Source organism: Oreochromis aureus, linkage group 12, assembly GCF_013358895.1.
Source record: "Oreochromis aureus strain Israel breed Guangdong linkage group 12, ZZ_aureus, whole genome shotgun sequence".
NCBI classification, from domain to species: Eukaryota; Metazoa; Chordata; class Actinopteri; order Cichliformes; family Cichlidae; genus Oreochromis; species Oreochromis aureus.
Genome location: NC_052953.1, coordinates 32,841,255 through 32,862,465, shown reverse-complemented (window position 1 = coordinate 32,862,465; position 21,211 = coordinate 32,841,255). Strand labels below are relative to the sequence as shown.

General features: G+C 40.8%; 3 protein-coding genes across 6 annotated transcripts in view; 1 reads left to right on the top strand and 2 right to left on the bottom strand.

The window, feature by feature from the left end:
* Window positions 1–747: 747 nt before the first annotated feature.
* Window positions 748–5,954, bottom strand: zgc:113436 (uncharacterized protein LOC503528 homolog). Of its 3 annotated transcripts, none has more exons than XM_039620290.1 (9): window positions 5,616–5,953; window positions 5,317–5,540; window positions 4,619–4,812; window positions 4,411–4,522; window positions 4,164–4,302; window positions 3,998–4,052; window positions 3,642–3,899; window positions 3,447–3,563; window positions 748–1,268 (listed from the first exon to the last, which is right to left on the bottom strand). In XM_039620290.1, exons 2-9 carry the CDS (start codon window positions 5,483–5,485, stop codon window positions 1,011–1,013), a joined length of 1,302 nt encoding a protein of 433 aa, XP_039476224.1. In that variant the 5' UTR covers window positions 5,486–5,540; window positions 5,616–5,953; the 3' UTR covers window positions 748–1,010. The 3 variants fall into 3 exon arrangements, 2 of the variants coding, with proteins under 2 accessions (XP_039476224.1, XP_039476225.1); XR_005614994.1 differs by adding an exon at window positions 2,559–2,683 and having other exon boundaries at window positions 1,175–1,285; window positions 5,317–5,954; XM_039620291.1 differs by lacking the exon at window positions 748–1,268 and adding an exon at window positions 1,279–2,683 and having other exon boundaries at window positions 5,317–5,954.
* A 1,772-nt stretch (window positions 5,955–7,726) lies between these two features.
* On the top strand, window positions 7,727–13,377 carry ogfod2 (2-oxoglutarate and iron-dependent oxygenase domain containing 2). 2 transcript variants are annotated; one of them, XM_031740877.2, is made up of 7 exons: window positions 7,727–7,961; window positions 8,081–8,137; window positions 9,544–9,654; window positions 9,743–9,842; window positions 10,555–10,679; window positions 11,629–11,886; window positions 12,011–13,377. In XM_031740877.2, exons 1-7 carry the CDS (start codon window positions 7,827–7,829, stop codon window positions 12,275–12,277), a joined length of 1,053 nt encoding a protein of 350 aa, XP_031596737.1. In that variant the 5' UTR covers window positions 7,727–7,826; the 3' UTR covers window positions 12,278–13,377. The 2 variants fall into 2 exon arrangements, with proteins under 2 accessions (XP_031596737.1, XP_039476863.1); XM_039620929.1 differs by having other exon boundaries at window positions 7,887–7,961; window positions 9,528–9,654.
* A 146-nt stretch (window positions 13,378–13,523) lies between these two features.
* Window positions 13,524–21,211, bottom strand: part of slc4a5a (solute carrier family 4 member 5a) — a 30,348-nt gene continuing 22,660 nt past the window's right edge. The window contains exons 13-23 of the mRNA XM_039620928.1: window positions 21,141–21,202; window positions 20,615–20,806; window positions 19,534–19,647; window positions 19,024–19,185; window positions 18,699–18,877; window positions 18,434–18,506; window positions 17,945–18,013; window positions 17,218–17,391; window positions 16,672–16,851; window positions 16,510–16,568; window positions 13,524–14,177 (exon numbers count right to left, since the gene is read on the bottom strand). Of these exons, the coding sequence (XP_039476862.1) occupies window positions 14,012–14,177; window positions 16,510–16,568; window positions 16,672–16,851; window positions 17,218–17,391; window positions 17,945–18,013; window positions 18,434–18,506; window positions 18,699–18,877; window positions 19,024–19,185; window positions 19,534–19,647; window positions 20,615–20,806; window positions 21,141–21,202 (1,430 nt within the window). The 3' untranslated portion in view covers window positions 13,524–14,011. The remainder of the gene's footprint in view (window positions 14,178–16,509; window positions 16,569–16,671; window positions 16,852–17,217; window positions 17,392–17,944; window positions 18,014–18,433; window positions 18,507–18,698; window positions 18,878–19,023; window positions 19,186–19,533; window positions 19,648–20,614; window positions 20,807–21,140; window positions 21,203–21,211) is intronic.

Sequence of the window (21,211 nt, the reverse complement as noted above, 5' to 3'; positions counted from 1 at the left end):
CTTTCATACATATCTGTGATTTATTGGAAGAGATAAAAACTAAGACAACAAGGTGGCGGGGTGATTAGCACTGCTCCCTCACAGCAATGTCTTCAGTTCAAATCAACCACGTGGCCTTTCTGTGTGGAGTTTGCGTGGGTTCTCTGTGGGTACTCCAGCTCCTCCCAGTCCAAAGACATGCAGTTAGTGGGGTTAGGTTAACTGGTAATAGGTGTGAATGTGAGTGTCTCTGTGTGTTAGCCTTGTGACAGACTGGTACCTTGTGGTAGCTGGGATGGGCTCCAGCCGCCCCGCGACCCTGACAAGGATAAGTGGAAGAGAATGGATGGATTAAAACTAAAGTGAAATAACTACTATTTGAGCTCATGTTTAGAAACCAAAATTCTATTATTACTTATGACTAATTCAACAAATTTGAATATTTATAAACCTATTCGCTCAGTGAGACATTTGTTTTTGTAGTTTGTGTGTTGTGCAGTAGAGCCAGCATATTTTTCAAAGATGATATAAATTTTAAATCAACAGGGACTCTTGCAACAAGGTGTAGAGTGCCCTCTGGTGGACAAACCATGCAATATCGACACTCGTAACACATTGAAAGGGTGTTTCTCTCTTCTCTTTTTTTTACTTCTTAAATTTTCATTTATCTGTTGTTGTAAATGCCAATATCAATGATCGATGATCGGATAACAATTTTTCAATGACAAATTGGTTAGGCTTTAATAATAACTACACATCAAGGATACATAAATGAAACAACACCTTTATTTGTAAAGTATTTTAGCAAATAAAAGGTACAGATACCTTTATAGTACTGCAAAATGAAAATAAGTTAAGATGATTTTCAGGAGAAACAACAGTTCATTGGGGAAAAGAGTGCGGGCATAAAAGAAGATGTGGACCGCTGGTTGGATTCCGGATGAAATTCCAGATAATTCAGGTACCTTTGGTGCCTTGCACTGACCTGAGTATCACCAACATCCGGAACATCTTCTGCACCTACACCCTTCTCAGTTTACATCGGACTCAGCCAAGTGATACACTAACTCAGTCTTTACATCCTCTGAGCTGCTCTGCTCGGTGGCCAGCACCGTCTCAACGGGAAAAGTCAAATACAAACGCTCCTCTTTCACTTTTTTCAGTGAAGGTGCTTCTCCTGGAGAAAACATGGGGTCTGCATCTTTAAAGGTCACTGGGGACATGTTGTGTGACTTGCGCTTGGCATTCTTCTTCTCTTGTTTGTAGGCTGCATTCATATTGGATAACACCTGAACATGGAACCAAAGTATAAAAGAGACAAAAACCAAATGAGCTTCCATGCACGTTTGTTGTCACTTAATTTAAGGCTAATAACAGAGATTATGGAGGATGTTATAATGGGATTCTCTAATAGATCAATTTAATTTAAGGTGTTACAATCAAATTTCTGCCATGTCCTGTCTAAAAATACAGTGACGTAACAACAACAACAACAACAACGACAAAAAAGGGACTCATTAACCAGAGATCACCTTTTTAACTTCTGTAGAACTTTATCTTGACTGCTATCAGCTGTAGTGACTCAGTAAACGTAAAAAACCCCAAAAAACTATGGAGCTTTTTTCTTTCTTGAGTTCTTCTAGCTCAGTGCTTTGTTTCCTAGAACACAGGTAGCCAAAGAAGCTCACTGTGCGTTGTGTAAACAAAAGATTCAAGTACCTCATGCTCATGAGGTAAGTGCCAAGTTATCAATACTCTTAGGTTGGTTGCTCGAGCTGTCCTGAATACCATACCAAGCTTTCATCAGAATTGCCAAACTCACTGCAGATTTGAGATATATCACTTATTGGGGGCGGATCAATCCAAATATTGATATTATGGATACCACTGCTGGTACGATACTAGCACGATAGACTAGAACTTCTATATACAATAAATACACTAAAATAGCATTTGTTGCTCCTTCTAGGGATGAGATGAATTGGAAATAAAATTTAATGCTGCGGGACAGAAAGTCTGTCTCCTCCAGTCTACATGTGGAACTGTTGCTAAGCAAACTGTCCCCGACACAACCCTCAGCGTGTGGGTGTGAATTTATATCTGATAGATAATATAACAGAATAAGAGAACTCTGTGTGTGTGTGTGAGTACACATGTACACATCTTTGTGAGAACAGAAAATTGGCATGCCACTATACCTGTGGGGACCAACAGTCACTTATGGGGACAAAATGCCTGTCCCCACGAGTTTGAAGGCATTTTCGAGACTCAAAATGTGGTTTTAGTGTCAGGGTTACAATTAAGTTATGGTTCGGCATTCGTTTTTGGTGGTTATGGTCAGCGTAAGTGGCTAGGGAAAGCATTAAGTCAATTAGATGTCCTCACTAAGATATGAAAGTGTGTGTGTGTGTGTGTGTGTGTGTGTGTGTGTGTGTGTGTGTGTGTGTGAGAATGCAGCTTTTCCTGTGAATGCCCTGACTGCTCAGGGGAACAGATACAACAATTTATCTAAACACACTAAAATACAATATATATTTTAAATTTGGATCTATCACTCCATAAGACTTGCTGCCACTTATCTGCAGTCCAGTTCTTGTGGAATTTGGCATTCCTCAGCCTTTTCTCCCCATTTCCCTTCCTTAACAATAGCTTCCTGTCAGTCATCGTTCCACTGAGATCATTTCTGAAGAGGTTTCAGGGATCGCTAGATGGGTCAGACACATGTCTTAGATTCTTTGTCACAGCTTTACGGGATATTTTTCTAATTCTTACAGACATGACTTTTCTCATACGGTTCATCTGTTGTAGATTGTTGTTTTCATTCCTGCCACATCATTTGTCCTCCACTTGTCCCGTTTCCTTAGGACACACCGCACAATGTGTCCACATATGCCAAGTTTTTGGCAGTCATCTTTAGTGGTACAAAAATACTATTTCACATCTGTCAAAAGGCGTTATCTTTGGCAACTAAAGAAGAGTGCACAAATTGTGTGTTCTTGCAACAGACAGCTAGTAACAAAGTACCTATAGGTACAATTTAAAGTTGATTCTTTGCCAAGTTGTCTGTTATGTGTGGACACAACAGTGACTCATCCCTTGAGTTAGCTGCATTTTGTTTATGCTTGAGTGATTCACAGATCAGTGCTAAGTGGCTTAACATAACAGAAACCATTCCCCTGCAAATATTAAGGTACAAGGGCTGAACTGACAATGAGTGAAGAATGATCAGAGCCTGGAGAACTGCAGTTCAAGACCACTTTAGGAAAATGACAAGACTATCTGGCTCCTTGTTGGCAAAATATAAGGAAATGTTTGGTGGCTCAAGACTTTTGCACACGACTTTATTAGCATGCAACTATTGTTTTATGACAGACTTCCTGACCTCTGCCTGAATTCGCGCGATCGCACACTCGATCACCAGCATCCATTTTTACTTAAGGAAGACAGAAGAGAATGATGAGAATTACCAGCTGCTTAACAGAGTTCTGCTGCTCCAGAATGACACTCATGTACGCAGAGGCCTTCTCCTTCATAGAGTACACATCCTGCTCCGGCTCGTCACGATTCAGCCGACTCGCTGCGTTCTACGTGAAAAGAAATTATGTTTGACGACCGGAAAACCAACCAGGTGTTTAGAGCTCACTTATCTCCTGCAGTCTCACCTCATTTGGCAAACTGGCTGTCCTGTTAAACATGAGAGAGTAAGGAGTGAACTTTGTTGTGGGGTTGGTGGATGTCCTGAACAGAAACAGCACAGGGTCGAGAAAATCATCCCATTCTGCCTGCTTCTCCGACACCATCTGCAGTATGGCTTCTTTCAACAGAGGGCTTGTGCAGTCGTGGAGTGGGTTGAGCTGAGGTTGATCCACAGGAGAGACCTTCTGTGTGATGCTCCACCTTTCACACAGCACCTTTGTCACCTAGAAAATTACAGATCGAGATCAAAACACGCCTCCGTAGTGCTGACTTACAGTTCTCAATCTTATTATTTTACACGACTCTGCTGCTGCAGTCTCACCTTATCACAGAAGTCAGCATTCTGTGTACAAACTATCATTTTAGGGGCACCGAACCTGATTAAAAACAGAGCAAAGATCAGCATCAGGCTGAAAAGCACCACTGTAGGCATTCAATTCTTGCTAATTTTGCTCATGTGCATGGTCTGCAATAAAGTTGTTTTCAACCTGTATATGCATTTAGAGATGCATCTTGCAACCGAGGCAACGTCTGTCTTTTGCACTGGGAAAGCCTCTGGCCATTTAGTGAAGTAATCAATCACCACCGTGACATTCTTGTTGCCTCTCTGGGTCTCTGGCAAGGCCCCTGATGAAGAGAAGAGAAAAACCACACATTCAGCCTAAGATCTGTGGAAAGAATTGATCTTGCAGACATAATAAAAGAGAATTTGCTAAAGTGAACTGAGGCAAAAACCTATCGTGTCAATCCCGACAATTTCCCAAGGTGCATCCACTTTTATTGGCCGAATAGTTCTCGACTGGTTCTTATTTCTCTCTGTGTGCTGACACGTTTCACAGACTTTTATCTGAAACAGTGGTAACAAAAGTTAGACACTGTTATCAGCATTCCCGCCAGATTTGAAAAAAACAAACAAACACCATACATAGAAAAATGTGTGTACCCAGTCTACGACGTCCTTGATAATTCCCAGCCAGTAGTACTTGCTCTGGATCCTGTGGACGGTCTTCTTCTGGCCCAGGTGATGGCCAATATCGCTGAAGTGGCATTCGAGAAAGATCTGCCTCTTCCTCTCAGACTCAATCACCACCTCCCTCTTCTCTTCTTTCTTGGGCCCCACATAGTACAGCTTGCCCTCTTGAACACAGATATAAATCAGGGAATCATGTAGTGAGAGACTTAGTCCCAAGTAACACCACATTGCATTATAAATGTAGGCATTTAATGTTGTCTTGATCTCTTATAAAATTAGACATTTACATGATCAGAACTTTCGACTTCCTTAAACTGCTGTGGTCTATTCTTTAATTCGGCATATAAACAAGTTATCTAAAAATGAATATTATTCCTATAATCGCTTTCACCTAAAGTACCAAAGAGCTCATTTTTGCAAGCACCGAGGATCAGTTTTAGAATTTAAATGCGTAAACATATAGATGGTTACACGGAACCAATAATTTTGAGTAGCCGAATTTTCTGCAGATCCCTACTGATCCACCTAGTCATGCCCTAAACGGTACACCAGCCTAGCAAGGAAATTTTAAATCAGGGGAGTGAGAAGTCAGTAGTTAAACTGACTGCTGGAGATGAACAAAAGCAACCCACACCACTGCTGAACCGAGTTACTGAATGAAGCCCTACCGTCGATGATGAATTTCTGAGCGTATCTCTTGAGGTTCTTCTTTCGTATCGGATTCATCGTCTGAGGAAAACTGCCTTTAGCCACAAACGTGTAAATATCTCCGAGTTTGTTGGAGCTGGATTCAACCACCTCCTCCTCAGCCACTGGCAGCGACTCCACGCTCAGCATTTCACAGGACGAAAGTGAGCACAGCCAGTGTGCTCCTTATTAAACATAGAAATACCTTTTGCCCAACGGCATCATTAGCATCTAAACTACAGAAACACAAGAGTTACAGGTCAGGATGAAAATACTGTACCTGTCTTCTTCTACTTTGTCCTTTAGGTGGTTGCTATCAATTATTGTTTCTTTAGCACCCCCTTCTGGAAGTATAGACCTAAGTCCTCAGAGACGTCTGTTAAAAAACAAAAACAAAACAATCGTAGCTAAAAGTTAGCCGGAAGTAGCTGTTTGCTAATTTTTGACAAGTTTTTTTGTATCTTTTTGTTGGTTGGTTGTTTTTTGTTTATTTGCATCACTTTCTCTCGAATGACTTAACTTCTGACCGTAGCTCTAAAAAGTATACATCTATCGTAAATCTCGACTTAAAGCTTGATTTAGACTTAAGCTGGAAATTTACGTCCCAACTTATGTAGTAACCGGAAGCTTCTTTTATCCCTACACTGCAACCTTCCACGCCATTCATGTGGGTGGTGCACTTCAGGTTATGCAATTTCACTGTACATTTTATACATAGCTCTGTAGATTTTATACATAACCCTGTACATCTTATACATATCTCCGTACAATTTTTTTAATGTTTCTATACATATTCTGTACATTGTTACCTGTATATACCTGTATATACGAACTTCGGTTGGTTATGTTTATAGGACCACCTTGTGTCTTCCTTTTATATTTTATTTTCCCTTGCTGTAAGAGCTCTGTAACACCGAAATTTCTCATCCGTGGGATAATAAAGGTTTATTCTATTCTATTCTATTCTATTCTATAATGTTGCTGGGTAGGGTAGATCTGATGCAGAAGTAAGGAGAGGCCAGCCACAATGGGCGATCTAATTCTTTCAGTCATTAGATAGAGCTTGTGAACATATTTGAGGGTGGGGATGCAAGATGAAAGATAGTTAAATTCCTCCATTCGGTTAAAAACTCGTGTCTGGCCCAGAGTTTGTAATAACCCAATTTCCAGCTGATAAATGCCCTCAGGCTTGACGATGCTAATTCTCATTCCCGCCGCTTCAGAGTCGGCTGTGAACCACTCCACTGTGAGCTGGAGGCCACGACCTCAAAAAAGCAACAAAACCACATCATCCACAAAAAGCAGAGATGAGATCACGAGGCCACCAAAATGGAAGCCTTCCACCACTTGGCTGCACCTAAAAATTCTGTCCATAAAAATTATGAAGAGTATCATAACAAAGGACAGCCATGGCGAAGTCCAACACCCACCAGGAAAGAGTCTGACTTACTGCTGGCAATACATACCAAGCTCTTACTGCAGTTGTACAGGCACCAAATGGCTCACAGTAAGTGGGCAGACCCCCCATATTAATAAAGCGCCTCCCACAGAAGGTGGACCGACCCAAGTCCACAAAACACACTTGTTGTGCACTCTGGTGCACACTTATATATCCTTGAGAGGATAAAGAGGTGGTCAAGCGTTCCATACAGAACAAAAACCAAACTGACATATAACTTCAGATGGAGGCTGAGTAGTAAGACCCCTCTGTGACTCGAGCCCCCACTCCTTCAGTTGAAGTCAGCAGCATCCCACCGTTGTCCACCATCTGGTTCAGGGAACATGTGGCACATGATCCATATGGACTCAGTGTCAACCAAGTTTCACTAAGCAATAATCCAGACACAAGTGCATCCAATGTTCCTCCAGGAACCTTCAAAATCATATTAAAAAGTGTAGTTTCATACTGAAAGCACCTTAGTTCTGTTAACACTCATGGTTACAGTCTAATCACAGGCGTCATAACTTCAACTAGAGCAATTTTAAACTGACACATTACTGCACATACAGTGTAAAACATGTAAAATCAAAAAGTCCCTTTTTTGATGTATATGGAGTCCATGATTGTTTCCATCTAACTCCCAGGTGGATGTTTTGTTAATACTTATATTTGTCTACAGATTATAACACCACTCACCCAACACACGCACTAACAGACATACAGTACACACACACACACACACACACACACACACACACACACACACATATGAAAATAAACATTAAAAAATGAACCTACGCTTAGTGTATATAAAGGCTGTTCATATTTGATACAACTGTCTCATGTTTTTGACGCCTGTTGGACGGAGAGGCTAACGACGGGTGGAATTGGATTTATGTATTTATGTTTGGTGCTTTTAATTTGGAGGACGTCGAACCGGAGGTGACATATTTGTCACTGAGCGCAACGTCACAGCGCGTGCGTTTGACAGTAGTGTCCGTGGTAATGTTTTTCGCTGTGTCTTAAACAGTTATCTTTGAACAGGCAGCAATGACGAATGAGGGCAAAGAAAAGCCTCGGTTTTATACCTGTGACTGTTTCACGACTGATAACATTTTCCTGGAGGAATACAAGCTTCATGTTCGTTTTGTGTCCGAGCAGCAGTTCAGGCTGGACTACCAAGCAGTGAGTGGATACCAGTTTGCTACATTTTTATATGAGAAATACAAATATGATGAGAAATGGTGACATGGCAACTTTGTGAGCTGACAGGTGCGTATTTATTGTTAATTGTTACCGCGCAGCTGCTGAAGAAGTTGGGCTGCGTCACGGATGAACAGTTTGAGGGAGTGCTCAACAAGGTAAGAAGTGTATTTTACAAGTGCTGTTAAACAGGCCAAGGGATTTTTGACACAGCTGTTTCAAGCATCCCAGTTGTATTTCACAATCTTACATTATTGTGCTTTGTACACAGAAACAAAATGGTTTCACACAAAAAACAAAAACTTCCCAGTTCCAATAGCGTGCCTGATGCTAACAGTCAGTCGTTTTTGTTTTTTGCTGGATAAGAGGGTGCAGCTCTTTGTTGTAGTTTGCAACAAGTCTCACACACTGAACAATCCCTCCTACTTTGGAGGATCTCTCAAGCTCCTCTGGTTTTGATGGTCTTCTGTGATGGACCTTGGTCTTTAGTTCACCCCACAGCTTTTCAGTGGGATTCAGACTACAGACCAGTCAGTAATGCTGACTGGTCTGTAATGTGTTTTTGGTCGTTGTCTTGGAAGACAAAGTGATGACCTAAACCCAGTTTTGCTGCAGACCGCTTATTTATTCACGTTAAAGCTGGCAAAACCAAACCCAACAATAAAAAACCAAAAAAAAATCAAATAAAAAATAACCGCACTGGACCACTAATAATAAAACATTTAAGGTAGCACTTATAAATTAAGAACCAAAAAGTATTATGGCATCAAGAGTGTACCTTCAAGTGTAGTAGATTCTGAATGACTTGTAAAAGTTGCCTGTGTTTAGAAGCAGTGGGCATATGCTTTGGTATTGACTTGGCACTGCAACAGGACCTGATGCTACATTCATAGTTTAAAGTAGTTTTTTAAAATCATTGTATCCTTTTTTGTAGTTCATTTCATAATAATGCAGAACGTAAACCTGACGCAGCTGTTTAGTTGATTTTATTTTTGAGTTCCTCTAGAGATGGAGGGATCCTGACAGGGGTAGAAGTTAAAGGTGGCAGAAGATTGAGCTTAGGATTGGTGGTATTTTTTTTATTCATACCTTTTTTTTTTTTTGCCATTTTGCTGGGGCATACTGTATGTACTGGTATTTGTGTTCAGATATAAAAAACACTGAAAACTAAGCTGCTGCTGATGAAGTCATGGCAGTTCTGGATGTGAGCGATTAGCCAGCTCAACAGTTAAACTCTGCTGCCTCTGACATCTGTAGTACAGATGTTTTTCAGCTCTTTGAGAACAGCTGATGCTCCACTAGTGGCATCTATGTGCACTTCAATTTTGCTGGCCCTGGATCAGCTTAATAGAGAAAGGAGCATCTCTTTTCAGGATGGTATCAATATCATTGGGATTCATAAATGACCTGTTAATGCCATGAAACATTCAAGCCTATCTGATTAGGAAGGTATAACAAGCAGAGCTGAGATAACTAGAGAATTAATATTTTATGAAAAGAGGCTGACGTAACAAATCAGAAATTGTTGCATTACTAATAAACTGAAAGTGTTCGCCCTGTTTAGATTTCCCAGGAAGTGGCCAGACGAAAGTATCTAGGTGTGACATCTGCTCAAAGAGCTGCTGCTATCAAAGATATGTACCAGCCTCTGCATCCTCATGTCTACCATCTCCAGGTAGTCACTGCATTAACCATCATCGGCATTGTGAATAATGTAACATTAACACCTTTATAAAACACATTTGCACTTCACTTCCCCTCAGGAGTCCTACCTTGCTTCAGAGTTCAAACAGATTGTTGAGTACTGTCAAAGCAGCAGTGCCACCGAAGAAGGCCTCTTAGACTTGTTGGAGGAACAAGCAGGTAAGCTGGGAAGTGCTTTCAACTCCTCAGAGACAGAGATTCAAATATGAAGTTGTTACATTTCCCTAAAAAGTCCAGGTGATGTGGGAGAATAACAAAAAGTGTGCGAATTGAGAAAAGGGAGACATGGAGGCGACATTGTTAAATTAAGGCTTTTATTAATATTGTTATTACAAATCCAACTAAAGAGATGGACAAGCTGTGATCACCTTTGAAAGAAAGGAAAAAATGGCAAGATCCAGGACTTAGTCACCAGATAGTAAGTTTAAAAAAAGGCTTTATCTCCAGAAAGTAACACAGAGCCACAGCAAACACAGCTCACAAGCTGCAAGCCAAAATAAAAGGCTCTCTGGCATCAGAGCTCTCCATTCTCTGGACTTCTCTGGTTTAATTGCTGAGTAGATTGAGTTGTACTAAAAAAGGCAGCACCTAAGGCAAAAGAGATGGCAGGACACACTCATGCAGGGTCAAAGTCATGGCAGGCCCTGCTAGGGCCGTAACAGAAGTGATGGCTCAGTTTGAATGCTAAGCAATGATGTCTATTAATAGAACTACTGATTTATAACAAATGGTGGAGAAGAAAGAGCTAGAATCACAGTGCCAGAAGTTCAAGACAACCACAGCTCAAGACAATCGAGACATTTTATTGTCGTTAACTCCACAGCTTTATGCCACACAGCATCTTTAACTCATTCTCTCCTCTCTGTTGCAGCTCCAAGAGTGTATCGCTTTCCTTTGTTTGACAAGAGCTTCTGTGAGGATCTGATGGAGGAGTTGGAGCACTTTGAGCAGTCTGGAGCCCCTAAAGGAAGACCCAACACAATGAACCAGTATGGGGTAATAAATTAAAGCCTTCTGAAACCGCTAAAAACACTCCATACCATCTCCTTAACTGTACAGTTGTGGCCAGATGTTTACATAATGACTCTAAAAGCAAGATTTGGGGCCACAAGTTTGAATTATTATAGATTTTGTCTAATCTCACTGATGTCCAAGTGATCCATGCCAAATATACCTTCATACCATCACTGATGCTGGCTTTCGGATTATGCGGTGATAAGCTGTTGCTGTTCCTCCTTTTTAGCTTGGAGGATTCAGCATCCATGATTTCCCACAATGCTGTCTCTTTTTTCTTTGTAGACAGATTTTATATGGGGATTTAACCAAATACAACTGGTTGGCAACCAGCTGAGTTGAATTGCTTACTGCAGTGAAATGCATTGTAATGCATACTCATGAGTTATTTCCAAAAATTTGCCGATCTCAGAGCGTCCAAATCAGGACATGATTATTTGGAGACGGCAACCACCAGCAATCTGTGCAGTCAAAAGTCACCTCAAGGTACTTTATATTTTAAGGTAAAGAACCTACAATAATACAGCGAAAACATTCAGACAAACTCCTGCGAGCAAGCACTTGGAGACAGTGGGAAGGAGAAACGTCCTTTTAACCGTAAGAAACTGGACCCAGGCTCAAGGAGGAGCAGCCATCTGCTGCAACCGAGTGGGGGTGATGGGAGGTTGGGGCTGTATGTGTAAGCCAAAAAAAATTTACATAAATGCAATTACTTATTTTCTAATACTTCACTGAATTAGCTAAAAATTTCACAGGAGGTTGTTTGTGTGTTACATGGATATGCTGTCTTTTTTGGAGTTATAACAATTTATTAATTAAATGATTTGTAATTTCCTGTATTTATGCTTTTATTAAGATTTCAGAGAGTGTCTCTACCTTTTTAGAAATAAAGCTGTATAAGTTGTCTCGTTGCTCTTCTTTGTATCTTCAGATTCTCCTTAATGAGCTGGGCTTTGACGAGCACTTCATCACACCTCTCCGTGAACAGTACTTGCTGCCACTCACCTCCCTGCTTTATCCAGACTGTGGGGGGCGCTGTCTGGATAGTCACAAGGCCTTTGTGGTCAAATATGACATGAATGAAGATCTGGACCTGAGCTACCACTATGACAATGCAGAAGTCACCCTGAATGTTTCACTGGGCAAGGAGTTCACTGAGGGCAACCTTTATTTTGGTGATATGAGACAGGTGATGTCCTCCTATGATTTAAGATACGTTTTTCATTTCTTTTATGTACAACTAAAAACATATAGATAATTTAAAAATTATTTGATACAAAACGTATAATTAACCGTTTTTGCCCTCTCTGTAGGTTCCTGTAAGTGAGACGGAGTGCTCAGAGGTTGAACACAGGGTGACTGAGGGCCTCCTCCATCGGGGTCAACATATGCACGGTGCTTTACCCATCTCTTCTGGTCAGCGCTGGAACCTCATCATCTGGATGAGAGCCTCACAGGAACGAAATAAACAGTGCCCCATGTGCAACAGGACCCCCACATTGGTGGAAGCGGAGGGCTTTGCTGATGGCTTCACAAAACACTCTGAGCCACCACAGAACATCTCATGTGCGCTGACGTGATGCATCCAGTTCCTTTTGACTAAAGACTGGACTGGCTGATTATAGGAAAATGTTAAAGTGAATGAATTCTTATGGAGCACTATGACTCATTTGAAATTGGGATGATTCTTTTATAAATATTAGTAATAGTCAATTCAGATTTATTTATATACCGCCAAATCACAACAATAGTTGCCTCAAGGTGTTTTATATTGTCAGGTAAAGACCCTACAATAATAGAGAAAAGCCGAACAATCAGATAACCCCTCCCTATGAATAAGCACATTGCGACAGTGGGGAGGAAAAACTCAGTTTGAACAGGAAGAAGGAGGCTTGGGGAGGAACAGTCATCTGCGGTGAATAGTAGTAATAATAATACTGTGCTCAGATATTCAGTGCAGTGCCCTGTTTTTTAATATTTTCTAGAGATAATATTGCCAGTCATCATGGGATATTGCATTTTCAGAATCACCAATCAGATCTTATTAAAACAGTTTAAAACTTTGACTTTTTACTAAAATAAGGATTTAGAATTCTCTTTTTCGCCCTGGAAGTTTTTCTTCTACCAACTTCTTTGTTGTTGCACAATTGTCCTTTGGATTTCAGTCATCAGTAGGTGTCTCTTGTATGTTTGAGAATCTACAAAGTCAGAATTTGTACGGGGTCATCTATCATATTTTAGATCAATGCATTTCTAAGAAGATGGCATATTTGTTTATAAATGTATTTATTGAAGTGTGTGGCTGCAGAAGTCCACATTGCTCATGTTAAAGCCTTGTTGTATTCCCCCACCCGATACATGAGGTTTAATGTTTAGCAAAATGTGCCTCATTGGTCTTGGATCAGAAAGAATGAAAGCACTGCTAGAATAATCAACATTTGCTAAGCCACAGATTTGGCTGCGATACATCCCTGCTGTATACCTCTGAGGAAAAAACACATGCACAGTTTGAAATAATGGAAGTTTAATTACACAAATTCTGTTAGTTCATTAATATTCTTTGTGTGTAAATGTCTTCACTATGTGGTTGAAGTAATTAATTTCTCACAGATTTTTTTAAGAACACTAATATGAACCTGCTCGCTACATCTTACAAAATAAATGGATTCTTTTCAACAAACATCACAACATCATGGCCTTTTGGTTGTTTCTTTTTACTCCTGCTTGTGCTATTATAGTGTTGAACTGGGGGGAAATTGGGAGGTGGGGAGGGTCAGGTTCACTGTTGCATATTCAAACACACCAAAACACAAGTGCAACAAAGGCATGGCTCTGGTTGCTAAGGTATTGCTTATTTTCATGTCTCTTGCACTGAAATCCAATTCTGTACACGCAGGCTTATGAGAGCATAGTACAGTAAGTTTGGGCCTTGAATAGTGTGGATTTAGTGTAATTACAATGATAGTACAATATAGCTATAATAAGATACATTTTCACAACAAACACTATACAGATAAATATTTCCGCTTGTTACAGTCCTTTACATTATACACATACACAAGTATATAGTTTTCAATGTACTATTCAGAGCAATGTATGCCAAATGGACCAGTTTAAAATAATATTTTAAAAAAAACCTATCCAAGTGCAGTCTTATCTTAAGTGCAGTTATTGCATCAGTCCCATCTCACTGGGTTCAGCTGTCGGGTGTCTGTGCCCTCCTGTGCTGTCTGCGGGTCAGCACTGGCTGCTTTCAGTAGTCTGTCCACACTTTGTTTTATGTTCTTCAGTCAATGAGATATCGTGTCTCAGCTTTATAATGTGGTCTCACTGCTCATGTCACGAGGCCGGTGGTGGTCGATGTCTGAATCGTAATCTGACTCCATCTCAATCTTGACCTGGGGTACCGGGCACGGCATTCCTCGGCCCATGGGCATGGTTGGAGACGACGGGCAGGAGATCTTCAAATGGAGGGTGATGCTGAGAAGGGCAAGGTCCAGTTACCATACACACCAGGTACCATACACACCCATAGCCAAAGACACAGAGGTTCTACCAGGAGGGGAGGGGAATGTGGCGGAGCTTGGCTGTGAGACACGATGACTACAGCAGTTTAGGTTAGCGCTCAGCTAACCAGTGAAATCAGTCCCAAAATATTGGCTGTTGCTCCCACAGGGAGTAGGCAGACTAGCTGATGGTTCCCACATTGTGAATGACATAGACTGTACCTACATTATGGTCTGAAAAGTAAAGCCAGTGCACTCGTGCCTTAAACTCATATTCCTTCTAATGGCCAGCAGGGGGAGCCCTGGTTTCTAAATCAAGTCTTGTTGAATAGACATCTATGGGAAATAGATGGTGAATATGCTGGTCTAGCTTTCATAAGAGGACTTCATTAACCACTGGGTGATGCTATAGTGGCCATGCCCATCTTTTATATGCAGCCTGTGGTTTAAATTAACCGTGAGCAAACATAGCTTGAATTTACTGAGTACATTGGAATAAAATAATAATAAAACATCCTGCTTTTTTAGATGTTAATTTGCAATGATAAATTTGTTTTGACTCTGATATCAAGTGTTTTTGAGTTTTTGATTGTGCACTATTATGCATGCCTGCCTTTTGCATTATGTCAGCAAATGTTGTAAAGATTTGTATAAAAACTTACACAATAGCTTCAAAGGTCCGGCGATCAGTGCATTTTGTGCTTGTATAAATCCTTCAATAAAATAACGTCACAGAGAATTTATGTACTTCAACAGATGGCTGCATGTAAGCAAACAAGTTCACAGTGTCAATTCCAAACCATGCCTCTAATAAAGCAATGCAGACATGATGGGAACATTTGAATCAGCCACAAAGGGCAAACAGCCCAAAGTTACAGTAGTTATGGTTAAATAATGTAAATGGCACTTTCAGTGCAAAATGTATGCAATGAAACTGCTGTGAGGGACGGAGGCGGGTTGGAGAGCTGGGGTCTGACTACATTTCACATGCAGGTGTGACTGATGTACTAAAGAGATTCAGCACATGGAAGAAAAAGAAACAACCAAATGATGTATGCTGCACATGGATGATTATACAGTTGTGTATACAGAGGCCTACAATATATCCTCTCTATGTGCTAGATACACACAGGACTAAAAAGACCACACAATAACTTCTTCATCTAGTTTGACTGCTCGCACACTATGTTAAACTACACAACAAACACTGAAGGCTTTGAGATACATAGCAAAACTATACTGCTTTAAGGCGAGCAGTGAAGAGTAACAACATGCTGAGTTGTGTGTGCAGAGGGCAGCTCAGACACAGGCTGTCAGACATTTAAAACATTACTCAGGATTACACTGTTCAGCACAACAACCATCTGCATTGCCTTAAAGTGCATGGAGAGGAGACCGAACTCAAACATGACACATGATGACAACCGTGGGACTGAACATGTGTATGTTTACAAAACTCCATGAATTGAATCTCTTGTTAAAGGGTGTGCAATAAGTCAGTGTATCAATATAAAAAGGCTATGTGATCAATTTTCATGCGACCGAGTCTATCCAAGTATTTGTCAGTTTCCTGTTTAGTTTGATGAGCCATTCAGTTAAAGTTTCTTATTTTTATCTATGTTCCAGTTCACCCAAACTGCACAAACATGCAATTCCCTCTAGTGGTAATGAGCCATACAGAAATCAGTGCAGTGTAACAAGTACATTTTTTTGCAGGTACATTCCACCCAAGAAATATTCCCTGCAAAAAAAGAGGGGGGTGGGATTAATATAGCTTTAAACCAAAGGAGATTACCAACTGGTAAAGTTGGAGCTATTTTTAATTATTTTTGAACATCTGCATATCTTAATTTATAATAACACATCAAAGGGTATTTGTTGGCTATATTTTCTTTTTATAATCTGAACCTGCAAATTAACAAATGCTTCTAAATGCTACTAGAAGTACATTACAAGCCTTTGAGATGTTGTGGACAAAAATACTATAAGTTCTTCAAAATTGTGCTTATATGCAGGATTTAAACAGTGTGTGAAATTATGCTGAATGCACTTTCCTAGTTTGGACTGTTTTATGTTTTATGCTACATCACTGACCGAGTATCACTGATCCTTATGTACATTTTGTGAACTGACCCTTTAATTGTGCACTTTTCATTCAGACGATTGCACTTTGACATATATATATCTGTGTGTGTTAAAGAGCCCTGCGTGTGGCTGCAGCCTGGCAGTATGCTCCCCACTGAGTCTGTGTGACATCAGGATAGATGAGGTCTTTGTAGGGGATGTGCAGTTTGAGAACACAGTACCTTCGATCCAAGTCTGACTCAGAGCTGGGTGAGTGGTTCGCGTAGCCGTGGTACTTGTCCTGCAAGCAAACACATACACACACAGTACAGACGGTGCGCTTCACACACTTATGTCATGGTTTGTCAGTCCTGTAGGGGTCAGCAAAAGCTTGAGTTTCTCACCTCCTCCTCACTGTCATCAGGTTTGGGCTTCTTCTTCTCTTTCTCCTTCTCCTTCCCCTTCTTCTTGTCATCATCCTTCTTCTTCTTCTCTTTTTCAGGCAGGAGGTCATCCAGCCACGCCAAGTCGTGCTGGGAGAAGACCATGTCCAGCATCTTTCTGACCACCATCAGACCCAGGATCTGGTGTTTGACACAGAGACAGACCAACACACAGAGCTTGTTTCAGCTCCTGGTAATATTCATCTCATATATGAGTTAAGCTATGACTATGATTTTCTGGATGCCATGCATAGATGATGTTAACAGGAATCACTGGTTGACACAGTAAAATCAGAGCAGTATTTATATGCTTTAAAAACGCCATTAAAACTATTGCTTTTACACATTCTGCACATTTACAGCTTCTATATGTGGAAAAGATTCATGTAGTTTTAGCAGCTATGTTTCTTCCATTTCAAAACACTTGCCTCTCAGCTCCATCCATCTCACAACACAGGATTCATTAAAAAAGCTGTGGTGCAAAAGGGAGTATTTCATCACACTTACCATAACGGGAAATATGATGGCCAAGAAGGTGGACTTGAGGACCCAGAGCACAGCCAGACATATAATCTGGATCAGAGTGAACAGGTGTACCCTCCTGAGAGGAACATGACGCAGGTAGGTGAAGTCAGGTTGGTGCTTGGAAGGCATCATGTACAACTTTATCCTGTCCCAGAACTGTGGAAGGCAATGACAACAAGAGGGTTGAGGGGCAGGAATTTATGTTAAATACAAATAAACTTACAATGATCATGAATGCTTAAATTATTTAGAGCGGACTTGTATGTGTCACGGTTCTGCTTGATCATGCACTGTTGTAGGTGAAGCTCACAGAACTCTGAGCTACAGTTTTCTGATTGTTCTTTCAAAATGTGCCTTTTCAATTCAATTCAATTCAATTCAATTTTATTTATATAGCGCCAAATCACAACAAAAGTCGCCTCAAGGCGCTTTATATTGTACAGTAAACTGAGACACCTGAGAAACACAAACATTCGCTGACAGTGCAGTTTATTTATTGTTGTTTCACACATTGTGTCGAATTTCTTTATCTTTGCGGTCTATATGGACATAATGGTATCAGCATACCTGTTGGTTGTTATTGTTACATTTTTTGCTTAAAAGCTTTAAATAAGCCACTTTCCATCTGCTGTGTGTAACTCAATAAGTAAGCTGCCCAGCCACAAATTACTCAAATCATAAATAACACCAGCTGGCATACGCACGGTACCTGGATTCCACTGAGAGACGCTACACCCATGTAGAGGAAGACACCGTACAGCACAGGCATGGGGATGAACTGCAAGTGAAAGTACATGTCAGCCATAATTAAGACAGTTCACAGCATCACAATGAGAGTGAAATTCTGACTCTTAGCAAAAATGAGAGTAGATGTGTAGAGTTTGTAGACACAGCTCGCTAACCAAGCTAATAACCACCCAAACTGGGTAACTGAAAAACTAATATGGAGGCTTCAAAATGTGGGTACCTTAAATTTATTTAACATAATTTATTGATTCATTAATTTTTTAATTTATATATTGCACATCGTTATTTCATAATCCCAATTTATTGCACATATTTTCAGAATGAATTTGTTGCCCTGTATGGAAAAGTGGTGAGCATCTTGAGTTTTGCTGATAATAAAAACAAATCTTGAGGAAACAGCAATTAGCAATTACAAAAACAAAAATAAAATCATCCATTATGCGCCTCATACCTTAAGTACAGGAGCAAGGAAGATGGAGACTCCAGTGAGAACAAACACCAGTATGCCTGTCATTCTTTGTTCTCTGTATGTTTGACATTGATGGGACACAAGAGAGCGTCAAGTCAGTTTCACAATGCTTTCGTCTACGTCAGCTACAAAGGATTTAGGACTGTGGTTCTGTAGCTCTGTGATGTTGGTAGTGGCAGCCTATTTGACAAACTGCACTTTCCTTTTTATTTCTAAGCTCTTTGTTTTTATGCTACTATGGACCGACCTGACCCCGAGGAACTGCGGCTGCTCTCCTGGAGCACTCGATTCACTCTCCATCTTCAGAGAGTCGATGTGAGCGATAGAGATGACGGTGGCAGCCACGTACCAGGGCAGACCCAAGAAGGAGCACGTGGCCATCAGGACTCCAACCCAGAACAGATCCAGGTGATAGCCACAGCCTTTCTGCAGGGGAAACAAAGATCATTTCTATAAAAAGCGACCTCATAAGGTGCAGGCTGTGAGTTGATAGGCTTCTCTCTGAATTCATAGCGCTGTTTCGTGACTGATACTTTGGCTTTTGATGTTGTTTGGACTGGTTGCACACCTACCTTAAGTTTGTTCTCCTTGCGGTTAACAATGACAGCGCTGATCTGCTGATCCATGAAGATGAGGATGGTGACAAGCAGGGCGGGCACAAAGCTGGCCAGATACACCCACCACGGATTCTTCCCAAAAGGCATCACAAGCCAGCCACGACCCGGTCGAGTTGGCTGTTATATGAGAAGAAGCTTTATTTTCATTAAAAGCGAGGATTCAGTTCCACAAGATCACTATTAGAACGTAATTTTAAGCCAGTGTGATGAAGTTCTTTTGTTGTGGAAAGTTAGTCCAATCTGTAGAAAGTCAAAGTGCTTGCCTGCAACGCTAACAGATATAAAGGCAGCATGAATCCTCTTTTCTAACTCTGGGCACGTTTGTTATCCAAAAGGTTCATGTGTTTCCATTCAAAATTCCCTACCAGTCCCTAATACAGCAACATGTCATAGAGCTGCTCATTTTGGAAATTGTTTTTTACTTGTTATCTTCTAAATATAAACAGTTTGGAAATAACCTATTACCTTAAATTCTGTTGGGACAATAAGCTTGGGGGTTTTGAGTCCCATTAACATATCCAGCCCAACAAAGGTCATGATGGACATGAAGATAGAGAAGTCACTGATGAGTTTCCTCAGCTGGTGCCAAACACAGAAAAAGAGAACAGTCTGTATTACAAAGACAAACATTTGCAGAACTTACAGATGAGATGCTTCTGAGGTCTAATATGCAGGAAGCTGCTCATAAATACTGAAAAGAAAAGTAGCCGGCCAAGTTTCACTTTAGTCAAATGTAATCCTGGTGTCTGAAAAAAGAATACAATAAAATAAGAAGAATTACTTCTTTGTCTGGTTGACTCTCCACTTCCTGTTAGAAGCATTGCTGTGCAGGTAAAAAGAAAGAACAATGATCTAAAAGCTAGGTTTTCTGCCCAAAAGACATCTAATACTTTCAAAAACCTGGCAGCCATTTGTTTACACTATCTTCTTCTTCTTCTTTCAGCCACAGCGAATCATCTGCCTCCATCTCACCCTAGCATCCTCTTCTGTCACACCAACCCTCTTCCTGTCCTCCTTCACTACACCCATGAATGTTCTCTGGGATCTCCCTCTTTTCCTCCAGCCTGGTAGCTCCATATTAAATATCCTTCGTTCAAAATATCCACTATCACTCTTCTGCACATGCCCAAACCAGCCTTGCCTCTTTGACTTTTTTCAAACCGGTAAACCTGAGCTGTCCCTCTGATATGCTCATTACAAATCCTGTTCATACCTGATCCCAGGTATTAAATACATCTACCTTCACTACCTCTACTTGCAGTTTCACTGTTCCACCCATATCAGTATCATTCACATACATGTATTCAGTCTAACTTCTTACCTCCATCTCTCCAGGCTCTCTTGCACCTGCTCAAACAATTCTGCTGGTTTGTACATTCTCATTAATTTGCGTCTTTTTGCTTGCATGTATAGGTCTTTTTTTAAATAGACTGTTTTTAATGCTTGTTTTCACTCCACTATGATGAAAAAGTTAATTATGAGGTTTGCAAAAATGTTGTGTGACTTGGTTCAAAAGGACACGTATGTAGACAGATAGTTTACCCACCTTGGTTGGGAAGTAGCGGCTAAACTTGAACTTCTTGAGGGAGACGGTCATGGAGTAGGTGCCAAAGAAGAGGATGAAGGACATGAGGGCCAGATCGGGGACGTACTTGCAGGACTTTCCCACCAGAGAGCCTCCGTACTTCACACACTCCTTCTTGCTTAGCTGGCTCCAGTCCAGAGCTGTCACATTCAACTGGGATGGTGGTGGCAGCAGTAAGAGAGGATGAAGAAGAGCATAGTGTTTCGACAAAGACATGCAGAGAGCGAAAAATTGTTGGCGCAGATGTAAAGTTAGTAATAGTGAAAGGTCAGTGGGGTTGATGGAGAGACGCAGACACAGAGGAGAGAAAGCGACTTCTTTTAGAGACAGAGCTGACACCTGGGTTAGCTGTAAACAAACATGTTGCTGTTCTCTAACAATTACAATGTTGTCTGCAGCTGCAATGTCGCCAACTCTGTGGACATTTATCTTGAAATATAGCACCAAAAAGTAGAAAATTAAACATTTAATGAAAGCAAGCACTCACCCCAGAGACACTAGAGCTGTTATCTGGCATTGGAGCTAAACCATTGAAGATCATTGCAGCCACTGTTCACG